Below are 18607 nucleotides of genomic sequence, written 5' to 3'. Positions count from 1 at the left end.
TATCTTTAGTTTTTGAGATCTCTTAGGTCTTACCTCTGCTTACTGTCTGTGAAATCTGTCCTTCAGGGCTGGTATGGTAACTGACATCTCACACAGAGTGGTGATTTTCATGAACTCCATATTGACTCGTCCAAGACAGTCTGACCTATGAGTGCCTCACAAAACTGTCACTTATTTCTTAGAATTTAATTCTGCTTTTCTTTGTTCCACAGCAAACAGCCTCCCACCCATCCCAGGAAAAATAATTCCATAAAACAAGGGTCATTATGTTCCCCTCAATGACACTTCTATCTACCATGATAACTGGTATTTCTTGCCATTTCCTTATAATCCTCATCAGTGTCTCTGTGTTTTGAGGTTTTGGCTGTCAATGGTTAGAGTTTTAGTTTTGGGACTGTATGGTTCTGGGTTTCTGCTAGGGCTATTGTAGAAATCCTTTCCTACAAAATCATTAAGGCACTTTAGAACTAAAATTTTTTGGTTGTTTTTTGTTTTTTTCTGGAGAGAGTGTGACTCTCATTTCTGTATGGTAACAGAAGGGCTTCCCTTAGGTATGGAAGTAGGCTGTAGGTGTGGAAAAATAGCTTGTCAGGCATCCCTTAGCAGAGGGGTGTAAATGATCAGAAATTGTCCACTCACTGGTGAAGTCACCTGGAACGTACAGGAAAAAAATTACAAGCAGACAAAACAAATGAGAGTGAAGGAAGGTGTAGCATGTGAAAAGAGCTTTCACATGATTAATGCTTTAAAGAAGAAAGTTATGAGTTGTGGCTCTGGTTATCAGGACAGAAGAAGAAATTGAATCCTAAGTGGTTTATATGATAGAAGCTGGCAATACCATGAGCATATATTTACAGGCGAGTTTTATTGTCTCCTTTTACTGCAAGACCTCTAAATTACTTTTTGTTGCTGGCTGATTTAATTATATAATAAGTTTTGTTGGCATTCTTGTCAGCTCAATGGAACAACCCTTTATTTGTGACCAGTTTAAATATGAAGTAAATCTAAGAGCAGAAAGGATTCTGAAGGCACAACTTAATCTCATCAAAATCAAGTTTAAATGAAGACATAAAAGCTAACTTACTTTTTTGGTTACTGTTATTTGTGCATTGCTGAGGTTGTTTAAACTTTCCCGCAACACTCCTACAAGATAAATTTTGCCTAATTCTGTAGGATGTAAAAACCAATTTTCTGAATATTTTTAATTTGAGAAGAAGGTCAAAATCAGACATTTGGAGACATAAGATCAATCATCTTAATATTGAGACCTTCTGATCCTGTTAACTAATAATTCACCTTGATGATGCCAGTTAAGCCAGGAACGCTACTTGTTGGAGAAATACAGCTTAAATCAGGGAATCAGAGTTACATAAGAGGAGGAAGGTTTCATATATGGAAAAATAGTAGAAAACTCTTTATTTATGTATTTTTTAAAACTGGGCAATTCTTTGTAATTTTTAGCCGAGTTCAGTTTAATGACGCATTTTAGGCAGGAGACTCCAACAGAACAATGAATGTGTGACATTCATTAAGTAAATAATACTCAAAATGTAAAGACAGTGGGATTTCTGAAAAAATAGAGTATAATTTTATTTTAGTGTGTAACTGATTTTATAATCTGCTAAATGCAGCATACACTCTCATTTATTTTTGTAGGTAGCTAGCTCCCCCTTTCTTTGTCTAGTTTGGAAGAGTCAGACTGTGTGCTGTTATATTGATGTTTTATTTGATATAGCTCTATATTTCTCAATTATCCTAATTTAAAAACATTAAGGAATAATGCTCCAGAACACTGTAAGGAGGAAAATATTTTTAAATCCAAAGAAACTAAGGGTTTCTCAGATACAACCCTTAAAAATCTTAATCCCAAGTTGCCTTGTAATGTGGTTTAAATGACATTAAATTTTTCTCCAGGGTGTTTGATTATTAATATTGAAGAATGGGTGAAAAGTGCAGTGGAGAATATTAAGGTGCATATTACTACAAATCAATATTGACTTAAGTTCTCACCTTAGCATCCATGATTGAGGAGTGCCCAGTGTTCATGCTGCAATGAACTAGATGCTTGGTTCAGTCCAGCTGAGCTCTTGCAACTATACAGAGAAGCTTTTCCTCTGATGGGAGAGGAGAGGAAGAGTTATATAAACAGTAGGCTTTTATCGATTTGGTCAAGATTCTAAATCACTTAGGTATTGCAGGTTTCTAGATTACAGTAATGGGTAACTGAAATAGAGAATTAAAAGTAGAAAGACTTCTGTAATTTATCTGTTTTCAAACGTGAGTTTTGTTGTTGTTTTTTTTATTTTAGTGTCTACTGTAGTTCTAGTGCTGTCTATATTGAGACACAAGTCCATGCAAGAGGTCATGTATGCATACAAAATGTTCCCTCTGTGTGACTCCAGCCATTAGATGGTTAAAGTGCTGTATGAAGAAATTTAGCATCAAATAACAACTCACTCAGAAGTGAGTGAAGACATGCTGCAGGGACTAATCTTGGATCTTAATGAAATAAAATGAATTTCTTAGCGGACCAGCAATCAAAGATGAGGTTGGTCAATAAAATACTTTTGCAGTCACCATGGCAGTGGAGCAATGAATGCCTCTGTGGTAACTGAAGTTAAATAAGGGCAGGCTCTAATGGAGAGAGGGGCCACACTGGAGCTGTATGGAATAAAACCAGACTGGAAAGGTGAACTCCTGGTTAGCTCTTTACACTAAAAAACAAAATAAAATATTAAAATAAAGTTGGAAAACTGACTTCATGCTATAACATGATTAATTTTTGGAAGTGAACACTCGGGAATTATCAAGGCCAAAAGCTTAAACCTTCAAAGAAGGACATGATCGGGTGTCTGGAAGGTTTCCTACTTCTCTGCTGCGGGAGAATTTTCCTCAGCTGTTGTGTATTGTGGTCAGACTTTTCTTCCTCTTCTTCCCATTTTTCTTGGGTGGTGTGGTTTTCCTGACATATGACAATGAGGAGAAATTCAGGACAGTAACTTGTGCCTTACCCCCCTTTCTCAGGTTGTGCAGTGGCAATGAATAAGACATTAGCTGGGTATGTTCACTTAATGATCAGCCATTAGCAACTGGCTTCAAATGCCTGTGGTTGAGCTTAGAGTCAGCTCTCCCTGACAGAATAACTTTACAATACTCATTTTGGTGTTATCTTAAAATCAAGAAGGTCTCTGCAAACAAGTACTCTTTCTCTGTGTTCTGGTCTGTTCTGTGAGGGTAGATGGGAGGTGGGTGTTCTGGACTTATTTCCTGTAGCTGATGTATAAGGCCACAAGAACTTCCTGGCAAGTACCAACTAAATTGAGTAAAACTTTGGTGCATGAAATGCAAGGTGCTGTATGTAAGGGGTAATAAATATATCTTCATATACATATATATGTGTGTATATATATGTGCATGCATGCATACATGTGTATCTATAAAATGGTAGTTGAGTTGTAAATTATACCATAAAAATGCAAGTTGCTAACAAGGTGATTCAGCACACTTAACATTTTTCATCCATATCCATGAGTGCTTCTTTAAAATATTATTTTTTGAAAATAATTCTGCAGGTTACTTGTGGAGAAGTTGGAGATAGAGAAATTTGAGGCAAGACAATGCTGGGGGAGATGGGATGAGAAGGGGAGGAGGGTGTTGGTTTCCCAGTCCCATTGCATTGACTGCTTATGTTACAGTGGGCAGGTCTGTACCACTACTGGGCAACAGGAGCCTGCACAGAAATGTGGTTCATCAGCATTTTAATGTGGGCACAGAAGAAACTAAAAGAATTCCATGATTGATTATTAAAAATGCTTCCATTCAAAAGAGAAAAGTGCTTTGTTTTTACAGCCTTAAAGAAAGCCTTATATTCTTTCCAGTTTGGGTTATTTTTTTTTTCAAATAATACACTGAACTTACTGGAGATAAATCACTTGGAGGTGATGTTTCTATAATCCAGGCCTTTTTGTTAATTGTGTGTGCATTTATTGTTTGCCACTGTACCTCTTCTTTTCTTTTGCCTTTCCATTACTGAAATTATTTCCCAGTTTGATGGAATTCCAATGTATTTGAATGCTTAGTTCAGTACAGCCATTTGTTTTGTTGCTTTTATATTAATTTTGGTATTAATAAAGTATGGCAATGTTAATTTTTAAATATTTTAATGTTTTTCTATTTTTAGTGTGGAGTGTGGAAGTTTAAAATATATCTAGATTGTTTTCTTGTAAGTAACTACTTGAAATTTGAACTTTTTACAAAGTAACTATTGTTGCTTATGTTTGTGTAGGGGAAAATGCAGCGTTGCACTTCTGAATGAGACAGAATCTGTGCTGTCATACCTGGAGAAAGAGGTAATTGTGATTTCTGTTCAAGTAAATATTAGGATAAGTTTATTTCTCTTTCTGTATTTTTAACAAATGGGCAAACAATACTTTGAAAATCACACCTTGGACGATATGTTAAAAAAATTATGTTGTTCACAACACTGATTTAAACAATATTATTTGATAAAAATTTAATTGACACACTTAAATGATAGGTTTATTATGAATCTGTTTGTATTTAGAAAATTAATTTGAAATAATTAATATGGCATCTTACAGTTGAAAATATAGAGATGTTTTTCTGTAGCAGATACTGAAGGAGGAAATCACATGGTGCTTTTTTTTCCTCCTTATTTTTTCCTTTTATCGTATGGAAAGTATCTCCTGGTCACCCTCTGGAAGATACTGAGGATGCTTCGCTTTACCAGAGAGGAAGAAAATTCCCCAAGAATTTGAAAGATTGCAAAATACCTTTAAAATAAACATATTTTTCTTTGGAGTGTCTTAATATAACATCAGGAAGACAATGTTTTCTAACTGAACTTAGCATGTCTTTATTTTTAAATTTCTACACCAAACCACTGATAATCAGTAAAAATATTTTTAAAAGCAGGACTTGGCCTATGCTTATGTGACTATACCACATTTGTCGATGCAGTTTTAGTGGCTGAGAAGGGTTTACAAAGAGTGTTATATTTGTTTTGAGATTAATTTATAATGGAAAGTCAGTATGGTTGAGATACCTATGAGTGCAAACTTGTTAAATTCAGTAAGCATTTAACATCAATTCTCTTCAAATCCATTGATATATTTTTGTGTATGGATCTTTTCATTATTGCTCTGTTCTGAAGTAAGTCCTAACAATGAGAGAAGTCTTAATAATCCTTTTAAAAGCATTCATCAAACATCTGTATTATATAGAATGAAGATTTATGTACCAAACCTGTGTATTGTCAAGCATGCAAATTTCCAAATGGAAGCTGTTACAAATTTGCAAACCTAATTTTAAAAATTATTATACTGTTGCAAACATGTCTCCTTTTTTTTTAGGATACCTTTTTTTATTCACTGGTGTATGATCCATCATTGAAAACACTTTTAGCAGACAAGGGAGAAATCAGAGTGGGGCCTAGATATCAAGCAGATGTGCCAGACATGCTTGTGGAAGGTAAATACTTGATCTCTGAGTAATGAAAAAAATAAAAGTTGTCATATTGCCTTATTGCTCATGCTGACTTTCTGAACTAAGCTAATGCACAGAGGCAGACAAAGTAAGATGGTAGGTCTGAGAAAATTTATGAACACCAGTAGATATTATGGAGAAAGAAAGGATACTTGAATAGCTGTTGAAAATATGTTAATTTCCAGTCTGTGCATAGGCATTTTATATTTGTTTATTTAATTATATGCTCTGGTTAGTTATTTAATATAGGCTGCATTGAGAAAAGATGTTAAGGACCAACCCATCTATAAAATATTGACACTGTAGTAAAACAAGTGGAAAAGATATTTCTTCTTTCCCTTTTAAAGCAGACAATGCATAGAGAATTCAGGTATTTGTGTCTTCCTATTTCAAAATACTGCCTTTTTTAAAGCATCTTTTCTCTTTTGTAGCAGGGTTGAAACAACTCTTTCTAGCCTTGGCATAGCTTTAAAATCACTGATGTTTTTTTAAATTTTATTTTATTTATTTATAACCTAGCACAACTACCTATGCCTCTTTTGCTACTTAGAAGTATTATTTTAAACAAAATTTCAAGTAAAATAATTATTTGATTTGGATCACATTTAAGAAGCATGAGTAACTGTGTCTTGTCATGTTTACAACCATATTTGCTAATTAAATTTTAAAAAAAGAAAAATGTTTCTTTGGAAGTATCTAGATTTAGATACTGCTTTCAAGAGTCATGGTATTTCTTCTTTAAAAAGAAAGGATTATGTGAAAAGAGCATGACTTGCAGTAAGTCCAAGGAGTTCTGAATGCCCCAAATAGATATATTTGTAACCTTAGATGTTGTATTTTCTATTCATCATGATCTACTTTTTTTTTGCCGCTATACTTTTATTTGAACAAACCTCCCTATTATTTCTAATTTCTACAGACCTTATTTAATAAATGTATGAAACAAGAATAATTTGATTTCTGGCAAGTGGCTGATTATTTTACAACGAATGCTATTTAATAGATCACCTGCATTATTATTCTGATTTTTCATTTAATAACCAGAAATAGACTATAGGAAGTCACTTCAGGTTTGTTTATCAAATGTACAGACTTGTTTCAGAACAGGTTTATGAATAGATTATGACCCACTGCTATTCTTGCTGTGAAATGTACCTGCCATAGGGAAAAAATAGTCCTGTAGATGTTCATATGCTCAGGAGGAAAGCTTGCCAGAGGGCTCATGTGAAAATGGCTGTCTCAATGTGTGTGAGAGGCAACTGGGAAGTTCTGATCTGATTCCCAAGTACCTGGTAGAACTGTAGGGTTTTTAGGATAAGCTAGGGTTGTCTGCCGGGCAGGAAGTATTTTTCTTCTGAATTCTTCTTACTTAAATTTCTAAAGATGGAGGTTAATTATGAAACAGTGAATATTAAATATAAAGCAATTTTTTTTCCTGTTCAAATTTTACTTATTTGATTTTTTTTCTAAATTTAAAGTCCATATTCATTTAAACTGAAGTTACCCAGTTCTTCTGGAGCTTAACGTTTTGAGTTAAGTCCTTGGTTTAGTTAAAATGAGTAGATAATCTCTCTTGTACATCATGAAAATAGGATTTCATTGTGTGTTACTGTCTTCTTTTCCTCACACCCCACTAACTCCCAAAATGGAATTAGTGGTGCAGTCTTCTTGCTGCCTTCAGTAGGAAATGATAAATCCATCAGAGAGAGAAGCACGAGGCTGCCCACAAACCAAGGTTCTGTTGGTACGTGGAGCTCTAGAGCAGCTGGGTTGGATTAATCTGCACCTATTTCAAGTGGCTGGTGGGAAAAAGAGCTCGGTTTTGGGAGGATCAAAATATCTAAATTATGGTAGTTTGGATTGATTTTATTCTAAATGTTTCCATAGCCCTCTGACCTAGGAGTAAAAACAAAAGATGATTCAGCTGTTGCTGTGTCTTTATATAAGCTGATGGCCTGGAAGTTAATCCATTCACTGTCAAGCCTTTTCTTTCATAAAAAAAAAAATCTAAACAATGTTTAAAATTAATAGATTAGAAAAGTTATATTTGGAAACTATGGGCTTCTGTAAAGATTTTTTGTCTTTATGTACATTTTTCAGCCTAGTGATCTCTATCTCCAAATTGTTATGTTCTAATGGGTAACTCTTTAGAAGTGTAGAGCCGTCACCTGAACTTAAAAGAGAGAGTTTAGGTAACATCTTGTCAGTTGAGAAAAATCAGAGTTTATATCATCTAATAATAGTATTCTTAGATGATATCAAATAAAAAGCATTTCTGAATTTGTTCACACATAAAACTTGTTCTTTAAGCTAAAGGAAGAATACCTCTTTGAAGGTGGATGGTGGGCATATTTTATATTCACAGAAAATCCCCCAAACAAACAAAAAGATAAACAAATCCAAGATTGACACACCATCAGTTGTTTTATTTTCAAAGTTACTGGTATATAAATCCAATTCAAATGACTAAAGACGGTTTAGATTAGCTTTCAGAAGGCCAGTCACAACATGACTGAAAAGTAAAAAGAAATTCTACAAACATGAAATTAATTTGTTGTAAATCCAGTGATGAATTCTAGTAGATTAAAAATTCAAATTGCTTGTACTTTCTCCATATTGTGATAACTTATGTTTTATCTAAATAGACTATGCTGTGTTTGTTTTGATTTTTTTTTTTTTTTGTGCCTATTGGACAACTATTTGTGATTTTTGTAGGAACAGATTTTTTTTTTTTCCTTGCATTGATGATGCCATTTTTGCATCCTTGAGTAAAATGTACTGCAAACCCAGGTGATTAGGTCCAACTTTGGATAATGCAGCATACCTACTTCTCCCTGCCCCAGAGGTGTATTGGATAAATTTATATTGCTCTTTAATTTTTGAAACAAAAAGAGCATTTACTTTCAAAAGACTGAAAGGTTTATTAAAATCAAGATGCTTGATAAAGTCTTCCAGATTCAGCTGTTGTCTGTTTTTCCACTTTAGGATATGTTAAATCATAAATCCTTTCACAATCGCAGTAAACAAATGTAAAAAAAGTTTAAATTTGGTTGAAAATGCATAAGCCTTGTAAATCCATGCCACTTTTGTTTGTAATGATGTAGCTAAATCATTTAGATCACACATTTAGTAAAGACTGTAACTTTGGAGAAAGACCAGAGCAGATTTCTTTCCACAGTCTCTTCTGACTTTTGTTGACACCATTCTTGGGAGTAAAACTTGGGAGTAAAAGTTGTCAGATTTGAATGATTTTATGGTTGTGTGAAGTCTTTTGTCCCCCCAGTGCCAAGTGTTACAGTCTGTCTATACTCTAGTTTGGAGATTTTGAGTCTTTTTTGTTGCTTTAAATATGCTGATAGAGAGGAGACTGTTGTACAGCATTGACTGAAATTCTGGCTAGCAGGGTACTGAAGAATGTCCTTTCTTTGTTTGAACACCACCTTCTCCAGTGGCTTATCCTGTGAATGTCGCAGCTTGTTTCACATCTCTTTCCAGTGTGGGGTAACATTCCTCTCCTCTGTGCAGAGCAGGAATAAAAAGGTTTATCTCTGAGAATCAAGAGCATGAATTTGGGCAAGGAGTGGCTTGTTTCTGTGGAGCATCCCTGCCCCTCAGTACAGCAGCGAGGTATCTGGTTCTCTGCGTGTGATGGCCAGAAGCTGCTGTGTGGTGCACTCACCTACAGTATTTGATCAACAACCTGTAAAATCTGTGACTAGTAACTTCAATAAGCAAAGCTTAAAGCCCTAAGCAAGCAGAACAAAACCCTCTACAGCGTTGGTATAGGCAAGTCTTTATTATTTTTGTTACTTGGTTACAAGGCACACTTTAATAAATTGTTCTGAATATGATCAAATTTTTGTCACCTTTAACTAGCAAATTTTATTTAGTCATGTTTTGTGTGCAGGGAGAATACACTCAGGCAAACTGGTTTAGATTCTTGGTAGACTTTTATATAACATTGAATCTTGTCTCACAGCTTTAAAATCCAAATGTTTTTAAAATTCTGGCATTTCAACCAGTGTCTCATGCAGTGCAATAACTGATGCAGTGACAGTTTGTTTTACATGGTTGGCTAAAAAAGCAGAGAATGAGAGGGAAAAAGTGCTAGCATGGCATTAAGGATACAGTTTATATGAAGTAGGATAATGCTTAAGAATGGGGGAAACGGGAAATTTTTTTGTTCTGTAGGGGTGCTTCTAATGCATTGTTTTTCCTGTCACATGCCTGCGCTGCTCTTTCTGCCTCATGCATGCCATCATAGGCCTAACTGCAGCTGTCACACAATTTAAATGGATTCACACAAAATAAAATGCATGGCAGCTTAGCTAAACAAACACAATTGAAGTCATGTTGCAAAAAAGGAAGCCAATTGTTTACAGTAACCTCGTTGGCCAAATCAGTAATTTCTTAAGTAATGCTTCCTTTCATTCATTCATGGTGTTGTGAATCAAGTGGAAAGGCTGCAACCAAGTCAAAAAAAGGTCTTCTGTTTGTCAAATCTCTATTAAAACTTACAAAGCAAAGGATATTTTCTAAACAAATCTAACAAAAAAATTTATCATGACTGCATTATAAGCATGATATGTAAGTTTTGTGAAACTGTCTGTAGTAATTCTCTGACAAAAAATATCCCAACCAAACAATTGTATTTTTGAGAAAATTATTACAATTTGGAATAAGTTTCCTATGTTTTTATTAAAAAAGTGATTTATCAAAATAAATTTTCTGTTGCTGCATTTGATTTTGTTTACCAGGATGTAGTAGAACAGTGTGGTGCTAGGCAATGTAAGATGTTTAAGTGTTGAAATCAGGAATTTCAAAAAACCAGCCCAGCAGTGAGGAAGGACTATGTGAATCAAACCATCAGCTGTTTCTTCCTACAGGAAATCTTGTCACTTGGGGTTTGCTAGTTTTCTTAAAATTTGTTTAAAGCCTATTAGAAATCCAGTAGGCTGTCATCTTGAGCTTCCTCATGAACCTCTATGATCCTTTTTTATTACTTCAGGATTTTTCTTCATAAAAAGCCTGTTGACCACTGTGTCTTGGTTGCAATTTTGATTGATTTGGCTAGCATGACTGTGAGCCTTCACTGTGCTTAGTTTCCCACATTTTTTCTTTAGCTCCCATTCCCTTCTTCACACCCTAGGTATAACACAACTTGGTTTGAGCTCATGTATCTCGATTGGTAGGTGTTGTATTCCTAAAATCCTGTAGAAATCTGGAGAGGATTCTTGTCCAAACTCAAGTAGATCGTTGCTGTACGTAGTGTATAATTGTTCTCCATAAGTATAGGAAATTTATTTGGGAATGAAGAGGCTGAGAGAAGCAGCTCTGTGATAAAGTCCTGTGGTGCTGACAGGCAGGGAGGGGGTGTCAGCCATTACTGGGGTCTGGTGTTCCCCTGGGCAGCATCCACAGCCAGCCGCATGCATGGTTATCTGAGCAGGGCAAGTGTTTCTTTTTAAAAGTTTTTTTTTTTTTTATAATGGTGGGAGGTTTAGTAAAATAAACAGATTATTTAACTATGATTTTTTAAATTTTATTTTGAGTTTGGTTATTTTTTTTAGTAATTGTTATACGCCAATCCACCACTAAGTGTGGATTTTTTGTTTGGTGTGTGTGTTCTGGCTTTTTCTTTGTTTTTTTTTTTTTTTTTTTCTGTTAAGGTTCGGATTAAATGTATGAGATGGTATTTTTGTTTGGAATTAGGTGTTTATAGTTTTTATTTCTATTGTAGTCTTATAATTATGAGTTGTATAGTGTTTTATTAATAAATTATAAAATGGAGTTGTAGCTCTCTTTTTATAAGGTTTTTTTAAGGATAAATTGTTTAATTAAGAGGACATACTTAAATTATTTTTAATTTAAAACTGTGACTTGTAATGTGGATTTTTAAAATTATACAATACTACTTAAGCTCATGAAGAAAGTAAAAAAGGTAAAGGAGGATTAGCTTCTGCTTTAAAACTTCTATCTTGTTTTATATAGATTACTATATTTTAAAACTTTAAACTCTTTTTTTACTATGTGATATTAGACACTTCTATTCAAACTACGCACTCATAATCTCAGTTTTATCATTCAACTTTGGAAACTTTCTCTATGACTTCAGGTTAAATGTAGTGTTTTCTTGGGGGTCACCGTTAGTGCAGAAAGTTAAAAATTCTCAGCAGCTCGGGCTCCAACAGGGAAGCGTCTGCTGGCAGTGTTTGCTGCCTTCCCTGCCTGGGCACGACGGAGCCGCGTCAGAGAGGGACATGGGGCGTGGGTGCAGGAGGGGTCAGCCTTGATTTGGGAAACGAGTTCTCAGTTTCTGTGCGGAAGTGTGCGGCAGGAACCAAGCAGCAAGGCGTTGACAAGTATGATTGTGGTGTAAGGGTTTATCTGGGAACTGGCTGCTGGTCCTAGTTGAGTGCCCAGTTCCGGGCTGTTTGCGAGTTGCTGTTTTCATAGCCTGCAGGGGTGATCTCAGACTCTCATGCTAATGGTCCCCTCCCGGCTGCAGTCCCGTTGCCAGCCCGGTGCTGCTTATCTCCTGCATCTGGGTTTGAATGGAGACCTTAGGGAATTCCTTATGGAGCGGGGATCTGACACAATTGGGTTCTCTCTGGCCGTTTGAAGCAATACAAAGAGTGTGGAGTGGGCGAGGAAGAGGAGTACCCCCTGCTAAGACATGCAGGAGGGGAATTAGGGTCTCTGAAATGGAGGAAGAAGCACCCTGTAGCAAAAATGGTCTGTTCAAAGCATTTTTTTTCTTCTAGTAAATAAAATTGTAAACTAAGTGCTGGAGTCCCTCTTGCACACCTGAAAATACCCAAAGAGTGCCTAGAAATAGCATTTGCTGTGCGGCTGATTTAATCTTTGAAGCCAAGGCATTTTAGAATTAATGCAGTTCAATTAATTAATTCTTAATAGGAAGAAGGGGAGCAGTTGGGCAAATTTAAGCTGCAAATTTTAGATGGCATACAGAGAAACTTAAACGTTTCTAAAATGCTTCTGTTTCAAAAAGAATGACTTAATTCCTTTAAGGGTGGTTTCTAAAGTTTTCACTGTTTCTGTTCTTTTTACCGAAACTCCATTGTAAGAGTATGTTGTTTTTAATACACCAAACATACCAAATGGAAACTATTAAACTCAGTCCAAGCCTTTTAATGTTTGGGAATATTGGAATTTCAGGATTTAAAGTTTAAACATGATTACAGGTAAAGAGGCGGATCAGAAACTCATTTGCAATCTGTTTGGACTTTTAATATTATGAAAGTTCAGAATTGCTTAGACTTGGTGTATTGTGTTTTCTGATTCTATAAATGCTTCCCATATAATCAATTTTTTTTTTCTTTTATTTAATTGATAAAAATATACCTTAGAATGGTGAAACTCAACTGTAATCTTATGGGGAGGGATCTGTTCTGTTACTTCGTGATACATAATTCTCCCATTTATGATCTGAACCACTGCTGAATTTGAAAGTCACTCACACAGCCAGAGACCTGCAGCAGTCATTTCAATGGTGCATCTGATTCTCTTGTCAAAAGTCTGTGTGCTGGCTTATTTCTGTTAGTGTTGATGCAGTTGCAATGCTTTAATGCTGTTGTGAGAGGATAATAATCAGTCCTTTTTAAAAAAAAAGTGCTGATATGAAATAGTTTTAGAAGGTTCTGTATTCAAATATTTCAGTTAAAAATTGGACAGCCAGATACTCTGAGGACAGACTAATGTGTGTTTGTGAGGAATATCTGACAGGATAAACAAATATTGTGTCTTAGTGTCCTATTGATTTCCAGAAAATATGGTCTGTAATTTGTGCTAAGTGATCACTTTTTTGACAGTTGCTGGATATTAACTGGACATATTAATACAGTAAGTAGTTCTTAAAAATAAAATTCAGAAAATATTGCCTTTTTTTTCCTGAGTTCAGTGTTTCACAAATATTATCTGTCTAACCTTCTGTATTTAACTGGCTTTAAAAAATCATGAGGCCTCATAATTATGAGGCCATGTTAGTGTTTCCTTTGTGAGTGAAACAAAGTGCTGTTACAAAATGAGTAAGTAGAATTAGAGTAAACCCAGCTGCTTAGGTGTGATCAAAGGAAGAGTTGCTTTTCTTGTGCACCCACAGAAGGTGACAACAGCAGCACCTTTAGGCTCTTCCATGAACAGTATGTGAGGGGAAGGATTTTGTGGAAAAAGCTGTCAACCATAAAGTTATTTCTGGATGGGGTTGAGGAACCAGTGTGTCTACTCGCTTGCATACCTGCCTTGTTCCACATACAGCAAATTGGGAGTTCACAGTCAGTGTCTCAAACCAGGGTTCTTGTCAATTCAAGATGACTTTATGGGATCCACAGAGCAGAAAGCAAAGCTCCAAGTTTGAAATAAAAAAAATACTTTTAGGGGCAAGTACAAAAGGAGATGGGTATGCCTAACTCAGGTTTGCTTCTAGATGCCTAGAGACCTTGTAGAAATTGATTTCACCAAGTTCAGTGTGAAATGCATTGAATTTTTATATTTGACTGAAAATCTGGTAAATCAGCAGCAAAATAAATGATAACTTCAAAATATTGGTTAGAATCTTGGTTCAACTCTAAGATGATGGCTTTCTTTTTCAATGCTTTTTTCAGAAGGAATGCACGGAACAAAAGATATAACAAGTAGATTTAGGAGTTCCTGTTTGTAGAAGCTGCAGTAGAACACCAAACATAACAGATGTGATGGTGCTAAACCAGTAAGACTCACCTTTAGGGTCAAAATAGAAAAAAAAATGTTGCTGAGACTTATTCATCTCAGCTGAAAATGGATATTTAAAATTGATCAGATATTTAGATGAAATGAATCTCAACAAGTAATAAAATTCCTCGTTATATATGCTCAAATATATTTTGTTCTCAAATGGGCTTTCTGTTGGTTGCACTTTTGATTTTGAGTTTACATGAACTTTTTTTCTATGGTACTTTCTAAAAGTAGGAGCTGTTGGGGGTTAGGCAATTTAAATATGGTAGTCCCTTGTCAGATTTGAAGATTTTTTTTTTTATTAAGCTTGTACAGTAAATTTTGCATAATTAACTGTCAAATGCTTGATTATCACAAACAGTAAAATACACTTTACAATGTCGTTCATGTCAAATTTTAATAGGATTATGATGTCCTTTACATCTCTTTTGCCAATCTCACTTGTAGGGAGCTGAGTTTTTGATTTGTGTGCTGGACAATTAAAAGCACGTTTATTTAATTTTATCAGTTTTATTAGAAATTAAACAAAACACATGTAAATGGCCTCTTGATTCCTGTTTTCAGGAAGGAATTTGGTTCAGCCTAATCATGCGTTTGCAAGGAAAATCTGTAGTTTAGGGCTGCAGCCACATGTACTACAAATGCTCAATTAGGTATTTGAAACTTTGCATTATAAACTATAGTGTTTTATGAAGTGTTTTCAGTGGTGTTATTTAAAAATACTTGTTGCCTTCTGGTCCAATTTGTTGAGGTATTAAGTGCATGTATAATTTTGATCAAACAGATCAAAATTATTGTGGTGATGGAAATTTCTGAGCTTCAGTTCTCGGATCATTCACAACTCCTATTGTTAGCAGTGGAGGATAAGATAGAAGGGTTGGAAATTGTGCTGTTTATCAATTAGATTTTACAGAGATGAATTCTTTGGTTTGTCCTGTTTGGGATAGTTGGAGTGGGTTTTTTCTGGTATTGTTTGGTTTCTTGTTTATTTTTCGCTCTGAATTGTAAAAGCAGGTCTGCCTTTCTCAACTTTGATTTATGCTTGAGGTCAATCAAGTTTTTGGTCTTTGTAAAAAAAGAGCCATGATACTCTGCTGTCTTTAGCTCCTTGAGGAGACTTAGGCTTCTGTTATTAGTGTTGTGTTTGTTATGAAGCTCCTATTTCTCTGCAGCTTGAAGGAAATGGTTAAAGTGGTTGCAGTGCAGCCGGAATGGTCTGTGCTGCCTGTTGGTGTGGCAGGTTGGGCATGATTGCTGTCAGAAAGATTTTATTGCTAATAATAGCTGTAGAGCCTTGGCTGTGATTGTTCAAATACTAAATGAGTTCTGTCAGGTAGTCAGCCTTATGAAGGGTACAGTTATTTATTGTGTGCTGTGTATGTGCTTATTATCCCCCTGGGCACTCCAATCACTTTTCAAACAGCAAGTCTTAGTGTTTAATTGACTTTGCTGGTATTTTCTACCTCAGTAACTTCACCTAAAAGGACTCAGTGTAAGTTCAGAATGTTGTTTCTTTGCTGTTTTACTGCAAGTCTGATTTTTCTTCTAAGTTTATTCTGTAGAAGATGAAAAAACAAATAGCAGATGAAATGTGGTTTTTTACATTTTAATAAGTCAAAATATATTCATCCTAAACAAAAAGTTCTTGTCTAAAGGATTTTCTTTACATTTATTTACACAAAAAGGTTTTTTTCTCTTTAGAATGCTGAAGTAACAAGGAATTTGAGTATTTTTAACATTAGGGATTAAAAAAAAAAAAAACAACCAAAAAAACAACACAACCCAAAACTGCAGGACCACAGATTTCCTTTTAATTTAGTCAGGGTTTTGGTGTGGGTTTTTTTTTGTTTGGTGGGATTTTTTTTGTTTGTTTAGTTTATTTTGGTTTGGTTTTTTTGTTTGTTTGTTTTTGTTTTATTTTGAGAAGAAATGTCTCTGCATTATAGTATCCCTTTTTCAAAAGCAAGCATTTTAAATACTATTAACATTCATATGCCATGTTCAACTATTCTTTTATTTGCACTCAGAATAATTTTCACCATGCTTTCCTGAAAACCCTATTGCCTCATCTGTTGTTATTTCAGGAATTTCAGCAAAACTGAAAACTATTCTGTATGGTTTTGAGAAAGAGGCAGCCTCACTTGTTCCTTCCTTCCAGCACTGAGCATTTCCATAAGCCAGCCATCCTTGATGCTGCATTATGTAGAAGTTGGTCATTAATGTGTGTTTGCAGTTCAGTTTGTTCTGAGCTCAAGTGCAATTCTTTCTGTTAATTTCTAGGAATTTAGAACATGATGAATTGAAGCTCTGACTGTTTAATGAGTGCTTGTCTTTTGATCATCAGTGATTAGATTATAAGTACTGCAAGGCTGAACACTGAGAAAGCTTTAAGGTCATAGGAGGCAGTTCTATTTCAAAAGGGATTTTTCAAGTGCAGAATGATTAAATGTTTTTATACATTCAAGCTCTAGAGGATAAGTGGTGACTGGACTATGCATGTTTTATTGGCTTTAAAAATGCCCAGTAGCAGCTTAAATGATTATAGACAAGTAACAGGCCTTTATCACATAATATATTTCATTTATAGTCTCTATGCATAGCCTGATTTTAATTTCTAGTCCTTATACGTGTCTTGCATTCATAAATTTTTACCACGAGATTTACATAAACGTATAATTCCTTACCTGAATAATTAAAAGCTGAATATACCTCTGTCAGGCAAGCTAAGGCAGAGGGGAGATTGGTTTGAAATTGAAAGGGAAACAATTTTTCTTTTGCCTACGCTTTTCATCTAAGCTTTCTCATGTTATTTTGATCAGAGAACTTATTTGCACATAATTCCATTATATTTTTTGAAGAATTAAGTGTTAATTTTTGAACTTTTCTTCTGAATTTTTAAATCTGTACTGGTGAGAATTTCAAATGATAAAAAGATTAAATAAAAATGAGTAATAAGAATTTTATGCAGGATGAATATACTGACTCTTTTAGTGAGGAACTAATGTACTTTTCATCCAACGAGAAAGCTCAGATTTTGCATCAGAGAGGCTTAATGTCTGGAACTTTGTTCATATACAGTACAAGAAAATTCAATGTGATTCTATTTTTCTCCTCTGCAAGTCAGAGAAAATGTTTGCAGACTGTCTAAATAGCAGCATGAGAATGTGATTCATGAACTGAAACTTCATTTTCGCTGATTTGTTGCCTATTTTTAAAACAATGGTACACAAACAGCACAGGAAACTATGTTCAAAAAACATTTAGGATTACCTGCAGGTAGTATACTCCCAAAGAGTTCTGGCAACAACCTGCTAAATGCTTGATCTGCTAAATCCATATTTCAGTGAAAGAAATTTCATTGTGTTGGATGCTAAACTGATCTAGGGGAGGATAAGAACCAACAAGTACCTCTCTTCCTCATCCTTCCAATGTTAGCTAAGAGATATTTCTGTTCCACAAGTACAAAACTGAACCACAGAGGTGAAGACACTGGATTGAACTCTGATACATGTGCTAAGCATTAAGAATGTGAGCCTTTAAAAATGCCTCCACATTTATCCGCTTAGGTGTCCGGTGAGCCTGAGGAATTGACACACACATCAAAACTGGCTGATTTCAGGAGATTGGATGAATAAATGAATTTGCTTACTGGGAGGAACTCTGTGGTTGGAACTCTTGGTCTGGTGGCCAGTTCTGTCCATGGAGAGATCCACTGCCTTACTATGACCAAAACCCCACAGCCACAGATTTTCTGTCCTGTGGAATTAAGGATCCAGCAACTGGCACCTCTGTTTTGCATATCCTGAAATCTGGGTTCATTCAGCAAACTGAGTACTGCAGGTGTTCAGTTTGCATGTTTGAATTGAATTAATGGCCGAATTACTTTTTGAGAAGGAGAATAAAAGCTTTTTGAAAAATAGTGCAAATTGTGCAAAATACATAAATAAAACTTTATACATCAAAGGTGTCTTTAAAATCAGACACCTCATTAACTGTTTTTCATTAAAAATTAGATTTGTATTGTTTCATTGACAATAATTTTTAAAATAAAACCTAGCTTAGAGATTCATATTTCAGTTTCTTAATATGTTATATTGCAGTATTTTCATGTTTAAATTCAAAGAATTTCACTCTAAGAAGCTGTTTGTATTGAAAGTAATTTTCTTTTAGTTGGATACAAGAAGAACATAGAATCATGCTGAATCTGATGTACTAGTTATCCTACAGATAAATACCTGCAGAAAGAGAAATCTAAAAGACTACTTAGATCTTTAATTTCATGTTCCTCATTTTAAATACATTTAGTTTATTTTTGTTTAGTAAACTTTTTATTCCTTTTTTTAGAGGGGCACATCATGCTTTCATTTGT

General features: G+C 34.9%; 1 protein-coding gene across 4 annotated transcripts in view; it reads left to right on the top strand.

Annotated features, from left to right (window-relative positions):
* Nucleotides 1–18607, top strand: part of MTA3 (metastasis associated 1 family member 3) — a 153698-nt gene that overhangs the window by 33114 nt on the left and 101977 nt on the right. For all 4 annotated transcript variants that reach the window (XM_063152092.1, XM_063152093.1, XM_063152091.1 and 1 more), the window contains exons 5-6: nucleotides 4286–4349; nucleotides 5373–5490. In XM_063152092.1, the coding sequence (XP_063008162.1) occupies nucleotides 4286–4349; nucleotides 5373–5490 (182 nt within the window). The remainder of the gene's footprint in view (nucleotides 1–4285; nucleotides 4350–5372; nucleotides 5491–18607) is intronic.

Source organism: Melospiza melodia, chromosome 3 (assembly GCF_035770615.1).
Source record: "Melospiza melodia melodia isolate bMelMel2 chromosome 3, bMelMel2.pri, whole genome shotgun sequence".
NCBI lineage: Eukaryota > Metazoa > Chordata > Aves > Passeriformes > Passerellidae > Melospiza > Melospiza melodia.
This window is presented reverse-complemented; position numbering and strand designations above follow the sequence as displayed.